At 35.9% G+C, this 12,480-nt stretch overlaps 1 protein-coding gene across 1 annotated transcript in view; it reads left to right on the top strand.

Annotated features, from left to right (window-relative positions):
• Tyr (tyrosinase) overlaps positions 1-12,480 on the top strand; it is a 94,007-nt gene that overhangs the window by 73,337 nt on the left and 8,190 nt on the right. Inside the window, exon 4 of the mRNA XM_074065972.1 lies at positions 9,751-9,932. Coding sequence (XP_073922073.1) covers positions 9,751-9,932 — 182 coding nt within the window. The remainder of the gene's footprint in view (positions 1-9,750; positions 9,933-12,480) is intronic.

Here is a 12,480-nt window from a genome sequence, read left to right as displayed (position 1 = left end):
TCTTTGAAGCTAACCACTGCAGTTTATTCCCTGTGTTTATTTTTTAAATGAGAAATAAAATTCACTGATGTGTTTGTTAGGACATTCTCCATCCTGCCCATGGTACACCAAAATTCCCAAGAATAGAAATGTAAAATCTCTGGCCTACAGGAATTAGTGTTGGTTCTTGCATTAATCTGTAGAGCTGATGGTTTCTGTTGTGTTTAGGAAGAATAGCAAAGCTAGCCATTTTTGTACGCCTATTAGGATCGTCCTAGGTGTACTGCACACTTAATTTCATTTATGTCTCACCAATCTTTAAGCTTCATATCATCTACATTTTAATTGAGACTTACAGAGAGTATTCTCCTAGCTTCACAAAATTAATGCCATTAACTTGAAACAGGAATTCTCAAAAAGAGGATCAATGTTTCTAGCATCTTTCTTAATTCCCAAATCTCAGGACACATGTTGAAGTTAGATTTGGTCTTATTTTGTCATCCCTCCCATCCCCTGTCTGTTCATCCTGCAGGGTCTTCTGCACTCACAACAGAATATGTCATCCCTCTTCCCTCAGCACTCTTCACTCCCACCTGCCTGCTGTGAATGTGCCCTGAGTTACTGCCCAGGCACTCACAGGCTTCCCTTACTAGAGCATCCTAAACTACTCAGTAGATAGCTTGAGGCCAGTCCACAATCCCATGCCACTCTTGTTCTCTTTGACCCACTTTTATGCTGACACCTTGCACCATACTAAGCCAATGCTGGTCTATGGGGCTACATGGCCTATGAAGGAAAATGGAAAAGAGTTTCAATTCCACAAAAATTAATCACATGTTTACACTATCGATATCAGTGTTTCACAGACTTCTCTGCAACCCATTTGTAATCAAATGTCTGTGTCTCATGTAAGAAGAAATAGCAGAAGATACCTACTTCCCACTTCTGTGTAAAGCTCTGAAAGGCTTACTACCGCTTGGATCAAAACATAAAATCTTCATCCACCTTCTGCTTTCATTCCTAGCTAATATTTTCTCCATGTTATTGGAAAAGTATTAAACTTGGAATAGAACACCTGAGTTCCATACCTAGATCTGGCAACTAGATATAGGTTTAAAAGTCACAGAAATCTGAAATGGACCTCTAAACCTTCCACTGCTATTGGTGGATATTGGTAAAAACTAAACTTTGACTCACTTTTCCTTTTATAAAATGGGATCAATGAAGTAGTTATCACTTTGATTTACTAAGAGTTAAGTAAGCTAGATATCTTAGGAGTTTGTGTTATACAAATTACTTTATTGCTAAATTAGTCCTCTGGGTTAGATTATAAACTAAAGAAAGTGATACTAATTACCCTATAAATACTGATCTCCTACTATGTGCTGGGTACTAAGGAAACTAGATAAATAACTGTGTTTCCTCAGTTTGATTGTAACGTGATGCTCCTGGATATCCTTGTGCTTAATCTGAAAGCCATGCCTCTGCCTCAGTTTGAATTTGTGAAAGAAAATGGTGATGGCAAGCTTGGATTTCTCAAGTGAACAGTGCATTTAATAATTGTTCTGCACTACCAGCAAAAATGTTGTGAGGATGTGGGGGAAAAGGAACCCTCATATACTGCTAGTGGGAATGTAAGCTAGTACAACCACTTTGGAAAACAATATGGAGGCTTCTTAAAAATCTAAGCATAGATCTGCCATCTTATCCAGCAATACCACTCCTAGGGATATACCTGAAGGAATGAGACTCAGGTTATTACAAAGGCACCTGCACACCCATGTTGACTGCAGCACTATTCACAATAACCAAGCTATGGAAACAAGCTAAGATCCTCACTACTGACAAATGATTAAGAAAATGTGGTATTCATACACAATGGAATTTTACTCAGCCACAAAGAAGAATGAAATTTTGTCAATCGCAAGTAAATGGATGGAACTGGAGAACATCATCTTAAGTGAAGTTAGTCAGGCTCAGAAGGCCAAAAATCACATGTTCTCCCTCATAAGCTGATTATAAACCTAAAACAAATGCAGTACAATTATTGGATATGGGTCACACTAAGGGGAGAACATGCACGGGAGGAATAGGGAAAGGGAAGGCAACCTAAAACTTGAATGTGGTTGATGTGCCCACTGTAGAAGAGCAAATATAGTAATCTTAAACTGGCAGAGGCCACTATGGGAAGGGGGCCAGGAAGTAGTGAAAAGGACTGGCAGAGATGAACCAATGTAGGTTATAATACACATGTGCATGGAAACAGCACTAGGAATCTATCTGTATAGCTATCTTTATCTGAAACTAGCAAAAATGCTATGTCTTTCTTACTATCTCTTATGTTTTCTCTTCATCAAAATCAGAGGACAAGAGGGCAGAACAAGTTCTGCCCTGAAGCACGTGGGGTGTGGGGGAGGAGGTGGTCCAAACAATGTTTACACATGTGAGTAAATGTAAAAACAATTTTTAAAAAAATGAAAAAAAGATTAAAGGACTAACATATACAGAATAAATTACCTAAATAAATTTAAAGAATTGAGAAAAATTGATGAATCTATTGAAAAATAGATATTTTTAGTCAAGTATCTGTTTTTACTTTCGTGGTTAGCATTGCATCAAAATTGGCCAAATAGGTATTTTTTTCCTTTGAGAATAGAACTTAAATGTAACTAAAACAATGAAAAAAATCTCATTCAATATTTTTATGTTTATTCTATGGAATTTAGAAGAGAAATATTTCTCTAAAAAACTACAAGTAGTATTTTACTTTATAGAACATTTTAAAAACTTTATAAAAAGTTATCAAGAGTTGGCTTTTACAATTATTTCTTTGATGATGGAGGGGGTGAATTCAACTAGGATATAGTATAAGAACTTTTGTAAATGTCACAATGGACCCCCAGCACAACAATAATAAAGAACAAGTAATATAATAAAAAGAAAAATTTATATATAAAGATAAGTAAAATTATTATTCCTTTGCAAAAAAGTAATAATTGTACTAGCATCTGTTTTGTTTTGTTTGCTTTGTTCCAGTGCTGTTGAAAAACCTTGCCTACAGCTGCAAGCTTAGTCAGAGAGTAACAGAAGCATTCAGAGCCTGATCGAAGCATATAAGGAAGGACAAAACAGAAATCCAGGCAGGGCAAATCAGTATAGACGGTGAAGTACATATATATCAGGCAGAAGAATTGGGTTCTAATCTAACTCAGTCTCTTAGCAACTTAGTTCAATATTTCCTTTTTCTGTGTGCCTTCTCCTCCTCCTCCTTCCCTGTTCCCTCCTCCTCCTCCTCCTTGTCCTCCTTTCCCATCCCCTCCTCCTCTTCCTCCTCCCCTTCCTCCTTTTTCTCCAGTATAATACCAGGCTACATCCTTTTTTATATAAGTCACTTTTTAGACTGATACATATTCTTTCCTGATCCTGTTGCATGGTATTCCTTGCTGTTCTTTGAGCATAAATGATGTGAGATCTGTGAGTCATTTGAGCAAAGGAACATTGGAGTGTTTAAAGTTAATTAATGTAGGTATCTTTGAATAAACACTTTTCACTTCAAAGTAAAGGTCAAGCAGAGTCTCTTCAAAGTGGCCTTAAAGAAACAGAACCTAAACTTTAGAACTTTGGCAGAAGCCTATGTGTGCTCACAGCTGCAGAAACTTCCATCATCCTATGTGATACACAGAATTAGCAACAGAGTGGTAGTCAAACCAGTCCGATCCTGGTTATGATTAGCTGTGACCTTTGGATTAGATTTCTTCTTTCCTCTATAATATGAGGGGTTTTGGAGAGAAGAAAACACAAATGATGTCTTTTCCATGAGTAGGTCAATCTCTTTAAAACAATTGTTTCATTTTATCATTCAGTATTATTACTCAGCTCTTCACTTCCTTATTTCAGTTTTGTTCTTATAACTACATTAAAGTAGATAATATCATTCCTGTCCTATAAAGGAGCACCCTAAGCCCTACAGGGATTTCTCTGATTAAGTTTAAGTGGAGTTTATTATCATTTAAAAAGTAAGGTTTATTTCAATAGCTTTCAAAACATGAACTACATGAAGAAACAACCCAAAGGAATAGAAAAGATAGAAAAGCACAGATCTTACACAGCTACAATTCAATAATTTAAAAATGTTTTATTAGCATAAATTAATTGTACGAGAGGATTTCATTGTGATATTTACATACATACAAATATCATACTTCAATCAAATTTACCTCATCTAGATTATCCTCTCTCCCCTTCCTCCTTTTTAAAGTTTTGGTTGGTTTCATTGTGCTACTTTCATACATCTCTTTTTTTTTTTTTCATTTTTCTTTTATTATTCATATGTGCATACAAGGCTTGGTTCATTTCTCCCCCCTGCCCCCACCCCCTCCCTTACCACCCACTCCGCCCCCTCCCTCTCCCCCCCCAAATACCCAGCAGAAACTATTTTGCCCTTATTTCTAATTTTGTTGTAGAGAGAGTATAAGCAATAATAGGAAGGAACAAGGGTTTTTGCTGGTTGAGATAAGGATAGCTATACAGGGCATTGACTCACATTGATTTCCTGTGCATGGGTGTTACCTTCTAGGTTAATTCTTTTTGATCTAACCTTTTCTCTAGTACCTGTTCCCCTTTTCTTATTGGCCTCAGTTGCTTTAAGGTATCTGCTTTAGTTTCTCTGCGTTAAGGGCAACAAATGCTAGCTAGTTTTTTAGGTGTCTTACCTATCCTCACCCCTTACTTATGTGCTCTTGCTTTTATCATGTGCTCATAGTCCAATCCCCTTGTTGTGTTTGCCCTTGATCTAATGTCCACATATGAGGGAGAACATATGATTTTTGGTCTTTTTGGGCCAGGCTAACCTCACTCAGAATGATGTTCTCCAATTCCATCCATTTACCAGTGAATGATAACATTTCAAACTGTGCTTCTCAAACACAAGATGATTATCCGTTCCCTTGTCCTTCTGGTCATCTGAGAAAAGTATCTCTAGATTCTCTTGTATTTTTATTGTCTCACTATTCTCATAGTTTATTTTATAGAGCTTCATGGCTTCTCATTTTATATTTCGAGAGTAAATTTTCTTCTATAAATCACACAGAAATACCTAGCTGCCTACCTAACATCCCCATTGAAATGCCTCCAGAACATCTCCAAGTACAACACATCTGGAGTCATGATATTAACATTTCATCTCAGGCACCTCTGCCTCTCCAGTGATCCACATCACTGGCAGCAAAAATCTCTTGCTTAGCAGTATGAGCCATAAAACTTAGAGTCTTCTGTGACTCCCTCCCCACTCAGTTGTACTGCTAGTCTCCACACACTATCCTTTTGCCAGTACATAGGCTTCTTACTGACTTCTTTGTCCCTTGCTCTGCATATACATCATTGTTTCCTATCTGTCTCAGCCCACTGTTGCTATTAGAATAGCATACCTGCAACTGAGTGATTAATGAAGAGCCAAGATCTATTTATTACACTCTGGAGGTCTGGAGGCCAGAAGTCTAAGGTTGCATTTGGCTTCTTTTTTTCGACTGTACTGGGGTTTGAACTCAGGGCCTCATGCTTGCTAGGCAGGTGCTCTTACCACTCTAGTCATTCCAAAGACTCAAATGACTTGAGTCATTTGACAAAGATGTTCTTGATTTGACATCCCTTGGTAAAAGACAGAAGGGTCAGAGAGCACAAGAGAATAATAAGAAGAGCTTTTATGAACAGCTCAGTCTTGTAGTAATTAACCCACTCCTGTGGTAACATCAATCCATTCACCAGGCCAGTGCATTTGTGACCTAATCGCCCCTTATTAGGTCAAGATCCCAACACTTAGTTTTCAATGTATGAGCATTGGAGGATACATTCAAACTATAGCATTGTCTGTCAGTCCTTTTTCCACAATGCAATCTCTGCAGTCTTTTTAAATGGTAAGTTGTTCAGGTTACCATCCACCACTCCAAATACAGAGACCTTTGACTTCTCTTAGGAAAAATACAAAATCTCTCCTATGACTTCCACTGCCCTTCATGCCTGAACCCCAGTATACCTTCCCATTCACATCTTGAGCTTTTTTCTCCTTGCTCCTCATAGACATATAAGTCATATTATTAATTTCTTGAATTTGCTGTGCACCTCTCATCAAACATTCTTTGCAAATTCTATTTTATCTTTCAGAAACACTCTTCCCATTTCTCTGCATACTCATACTTCAATTCTTGATTCAAATACACCATCAAAGAGATTCCCAAGGCTACAGAATAGTTGAGACCTTCCATCAAATCCTGTTACCATAGAACAGGATTTCTTCCCATAGAATTCTTTCACAGAATTCGCCAATCTGTAATTAAATTTCTTTCTAAAATTACTGGCTACTATCTATCTCCACCACTAGGTTACAAGCACCACAGTGCAAGAATTTCACCAATGCTTGGACACAGAGTAAGTTTATTACAGATTCTAAAAGTGTAAGTGTTCATCTACTTTTTACATAGATGAATAAAACAGTGTTTGATTGTATGTGTCTAGGCACGCATACATTTTGTTGAGTTGTTGGGGCCAGATGTTCTAAAGCAAATTGGTTCCTAAATATCCAACTATAATAAGACTTCCTTCTTAGTTTTTTAAAATAAATTTTCATTTCAGAGTCATTTTATGTACTAAAGTGCTGCAAAGACAGAATATGGAGTTCCCATATATACTATACCCTGTTTCTCTTATTATAATCTTATTATTATCTTAAAATTGTACAGCATATTTGTGGCAATTAGTAAACTGATATTGATACATTATTATTATTATTAAGCAAAGTCCATATTTCCTTCAGATTACTCAGTAGTTGCTTAATATCATTTTCTATTCCAGACTCCCGTCCAAGATTCCACATTATAAGTGTAATTGTCATATCTTTTTAGAATCTTCTTGACTGTCAGTTTTTCACAATTTCCTTTTAAGCAATCTGAACAGCTTTAAAGAGCACTGAGGTGTTCTGCCAAACATCTCTCAGTTTTATGATTTGTCTAAGGTTTTCCATTGAATTGGGATTATATGTTGCATGGAGGAAGGGCACAGAGGCAAATCACCATTCTCTTCACATAATGTCAAGGGTATAGATTATAAATTTACCACTATTAATATAATGCACAGTCCATACATAAGAAGTGAGGTGTCATGTGCTACTTAATAGATGGCAGGGTATCAACATAATTATTTACAAGTCTTCTGTGTGACAGATTTATGTACTCTCCCTACTTATTTATTCTTTGACTTATATTATTATGGGCATAACTAGATTTATATCATACTTTGGGTTAGAAACCCATAGCTCTAAGAGAAGTTGTTGATTTTCAATTTGTCTTTGTTATTGTAGGGATGGGAGTGCTTATATGTCAGACTTGAAACCAGATGCCTATGCCATTTTTATCTATAAAACTCCCTCCATGCTCCCATCTGTGACCACCTTTACTTTTTCCCAATTCCTCTATTGTGAATTCTGCTGTTGCTCAGATTTCTAAAAAATTGTCTGGATACAGTTTAAATGAATCTTTGATAAGATTTTTTCACAAAAATATCAGTGCAGTTATCTACGTTATGTATTAATATTCCAATGTCAGCCAATCCAGACACAGTTTGATGAAATTAACTGAAGATGAGACCCATCAATGAAGAATTTAATCAAGATTAATTCCTACATTTTAAAAGGTTGATAAGGTGGGTGAGGGAATTAATGGTTTCACCCATTAATTCTTCTGGTGCTAAGAATTGATGTCCTTGTCCTACTTAAGTGAAGAACTTTTATTTCTTGGGAGAAACAACATTATTTATAAATTACAATATAGTAGTATTTTTTCTCAATTGACAAAAGATACAAATTTTGCCTCTAGTCCTTATCTAGTGATGCATTGTGTATCAGGTTGTTTCAAAATCAGTCAAATTATAGCAGGGGTGGGAAAGGGATTAATTATCACAGATCCTCCTTGTTAAAAATAGTTTAAAACATATTTTATATAAATAAAGTGTCAAAAGCATCTATGATGTAGTTTCTCTTTTTGGCAAAATGTATGTGGAATAATGTATATGCATATTTCAAAAACCACATCCCCATCCAACAAAAATATAGAGTAATTAAATGATTTCACCTCTTTGCTTGTTTGTATTTTCTAATTTCATATAATGTATAAATAATGCTTTTGTGAAGAGTATAGTAGAAGTTAACAGAGACTACTTCATAAACTTATAGAACTTGAAAAGAATTTGTAGCTTAAGTCAGTTCTGATCTTCTTCAGTTGGCAAAGTTGAGATACAGAATAAATAATCTTTTGAACATCTTTCTCATTTCTGTCTCTCAGAATAATAGGCATTCTTAAAGATCATGTTCAATGGCATTTCTATTACAGCATACCTCATGTCCTCATCAATTGTAAAGTTCTTCCAGAGTAATGATAATAAGGAAAAAGAGCAGGAAGAAGGAGGGGGGGGACAATGACAGCATCTACTAAGCATTTGTTACACTTACCACACTTACCTCTGTGGCATGTTATTTTAGTTAATCAGTATAGTATCTTTATGACATTGGACTCATTTCCATTTTGCAGATGAAAAAAAGGAAAAAAATCTAACAGGCTGAGAAACTTAACATATCTTTTTTTTACAATCTGCAGATAGGTACTCAATAAATATATATTTTAAAATGGGCCTAATTAGGAAAAATTAATTCTTTTATTTTATTTTTGATTTTTCATACATTAATAATATGAGGGGATTTCATTTTGATAGTTCCATACATGCATCTAGTGTACCTTGAACAAGTTCACTCCCTGCACTATAATTCTATTCCCTCTCTCCCTCAGTTTTGCAAACAGTATTTGACTTTTTGCAGTCTTCATATGTATGTATTTAGCGTACTTCCATCCTCCTCATCCCTCAGTATCTTTTTCTCTTCCCCTCCCCCCTCCTGCTGATCTCTATAAGACAGTACCTCATATACATTCATGTTAGGGGAAATTTTTAAATACCTACTTTTGGTATTTATGGATCAGATTTTCAGTGCATATCAGTGATCTGCTAATCTCTCAACTAATTCATAATTTAAAAATAGCACTCGAGAGGCAAGAGAAATGCACATTAAAGGCTACACTTGGGTTACATACCATTACTGTGTCTCAAAACAAAATCAACAACAAAAACAAAAAACACTGACCAGAGTACTGTGTGAAATCCAGATTGTCCAAGTGAACAGAATTTTTTCTGTCATGTGACAAATGACCACTGCTGCTCCATTTGGCATCCTTGTTCTCTATTGTACTACAAAGTGTTGCACACATTTTTCCAAAAAACAAAATTTTTGTTTGAAGCATGATCAATTTCACATTTAGACTCTAACCTCTCTACCATGCACTGATCTTTTACCTCCTGGCTTAAAATTAAATCTATGTCACAATCATTTAGTTATTTAGCATTTTTATAAAACTATTAAATAGGATAGATATTATGTTTCAACATAGGTAGGACAGATATTATTCTTCTCATTTTAATAATGAGGCAGCTGAGTCTCCAAGAAAGTCAATGATTTTCTTAGTCATACGGCTATTAAAACACAGAGCAAGACCTCAAGGGACTTTTCTAACCCCAGATTTAGTGTTCCTTCCTCTCTGTTGCACAGGTTGGTAATGCAAAGTCTTGTTCTTTGTCGTGCTCTTAGTGGTTCATCATAAAGCCTCCTATGGCCTGAGTTTCTGATCCATTCTTATTGGGTCTTCTGATCCTTTAATTTTTTATTTTCCTCTGCAGTATTTTTGAACAGTGGCTTCGAAGGCACCGCCCTCTTCAAGAAGTTTACCCAGAAGCCAATGCACCAATTGGACATAACCGGGAATCCTACATGGTTCCTTTTATACCTCTGTACAGAAATGGTGATTTTTTTATTTCATCCATAGATCTGGGCTATGATTATAGCTACCTACAAGACTCAGGTAAGAGTGAATATGATGGAAATATTCTGTTCTTATGTATGAAAATGGAAAAATGGGACCTGTTGAAACTATTCTAAGAATAGGGGGAGGAAGGATAAAGGAAAGGATAAAGGATAAAGGAAAATGATGGAGGGGGTGATTTTATCTAAGATATATTGTAAGTGCTTTTGTAAATGTCACAATGTATCCCCAGTACAACAATAATAGGATAATAAAAAACAAGCTCAAGTTCAGTTCCTTTCAGATAAATTGCTGACTCTAGTGTGACCAATTTCTTTCAAGATAGTACAAGAGCTTATAGTTCTACAATGTTTTCTCCCAAGTCTTTTAAGTTGGGAATGTGTATTATATTTCTTAATGTATTACCAGTTATCACATAAACTAAATTCCAATGACCTTTAAATTTGCATCCATTCCACTAAATACAGGACATTTTGTACATAGCAACCATGGGAGGACACTTAATGTGGGGCGGGATAGTGCTTTTGAGACAGAGCTATTTCAGCTAAATATTGTTTAACCTTGGGAAATCTGCTTCAATCCCCTGAACCTCAATTCATTTGTCTGAAATACTGGGATATTTCAGAATATCCCCAAAAATTATTGTGATATAATACAGAGCCTCGTGTACATGGCTCAAGGTAAATACCCAGAAGTTTTGAAATTATCATCAGTAGCTTCTTGCTAGGATTACCAAGAAAATTTGTACAAATCTTGGTTTTTTATGTCTAATTAGTAATAATGATGAAAGTAGCTATTATAATGTTAATTGCTATGCATATTATTAAGGTGTATATAAAGTCCTAGGATTGATTTGCACTTTTATCTTCCTAAGAAGAGCTTTTTCAGTATCTTCTTGACAAAGGAGGAATAGATAGCAATGCTGCTCCCTGTCTTAAAGTTTGTTGCATGCAGACTCTACATGCCATGCTAGTCAGGCTTTTTGTCACTGCAACAAATATTTGAGAAAAGAAACTTAAAGGAGGAAAGCTGCACTTTGGCTTGTGATGTTAGTCTGTGGTGGGTTGGTTTCTTTGCTTTGGGCTTAAAGCAAGGCATCATCATGGCAGAAAGAGAGTGTGGCAGAGGCTGTTTACTTAATAGCAGCCAGGAGGCAGAGACAGCAGGGGTGAGGCACACCCCCATGTGACCTTCTTCCTCCAACCAGACCCAACTCCCAGTTTCCACCACCTCCCAATAATGCCATCAAGTTAATGAATCCAATAGTAGAGAAATCCATTGATTAAGTCAAAGACCTCGTGATCCAATCCCTTCCCAAAAGCCCATCAGCCAGAAACCAGTGCTTTAACACATGAGCCTTTGGGGGAACAATTTACAGTCATAACATAACATATGCATTACTAATCAACCATTTATTTGATAAGTATTGTTTTCTCTAGAGAGATGTGAGAACACTGATCCTAAAATTTAAGCAACTTTTTAAATATCAAAACATCAATTTGTGGTGGAGCCAGATGTCAACACTTGGTGGTCTCCCATCACTACTCACTGCTTCCACTCTAACACATGAAGACCATAAGCCAAAAATAATGAATTGTTCATGGATAAAAGACATTCAGCAATCACTGAGTTTCATTATATTCATAAATAATTCATGAAACATAAATAAAGTAACAGACAAAGAAAATGAACAAATGAATGAAGTTCACCAACTTCCCAACTCTTATGATCGCTTCTGGTGACAGACTCTGATCTCAAGAAGCTCGAAATATAATGTTGAATTCAGAAAAATTGTGCAAGGAAGCACAAAACATTGAACTATATTAAATGCAGTAAAAAATATCTCATAAGCAAAAACTTACAGGAGCACAGAAAAGAAAGCAATGACTTGTGAATAGCTCAACCTAAAAAGGTAAGATTAAGTTTTAAAGAATGAGTAGGCAGGTAGCAGACAAAAATGGATAGGGAGGCTCTAAGCTAAGAAAATAGCAAGATAAACAGCAGGTGAATGTGTACACGATATTTAGGAAATGCTGAATTCTGTTTGAGTGCTATGAAAAATGGAAGATGACAATGATAACATAAATTGAGTAATTCCATTAAAAATTATTACATATTGAATCCTTTTTGTATGCCAGGAACTCTTCTGGGTTCCCTGTGTGCACTCTTTCTTTTCATCTCCATTATTAATCTACAGAGTGGATATAATTATTCCTTTTCCTGTTTCATAGATAAGAAAGCAAAAAAATATATTCTTTATTTATTTAAAGAATATAAATAAAGTGTTCCATATTGAGGGGGGGGAAGGGAGGGGGCGGAGTGGGTGGTAAGGGAGGGAGTGGGGGCAGGGGGGAGAAATGAACCAAGCCTTGTATGCACATATGAATAATAAAAGAAAAATGAAAAAAAAAATAAATAAATTGTTCCAGGATATTTACCTACTCTGTGGTATAGCAGAATTAATTGGTTAACATATATAAAAATGTCACCATTCTTGGCCAGGCTCACCCTATAACCCTGTCTATTCAGGAGATGGAGATTAGGAAGATTATAGTTCAAGGCCAACCTGGGCAAAGTTAGTGAGCTA

The sequence above is a fragment of the Castor canadensis genome, chromosome 1 (assembly GCF_047511655.1).
Source record: "Castor canadensis chromosome 1, mCasCan1.hap1v2, whole genome shotgun sequence".
Lineage (NCBI taxonomy): Eukaryota > Metazoa > Chordata > Mammalia > Rodentia > Castoridae > Castor > Castor canadensis.
This window is presented reverse-complemented; position numbering and strand designations above follow the sequence as displayed.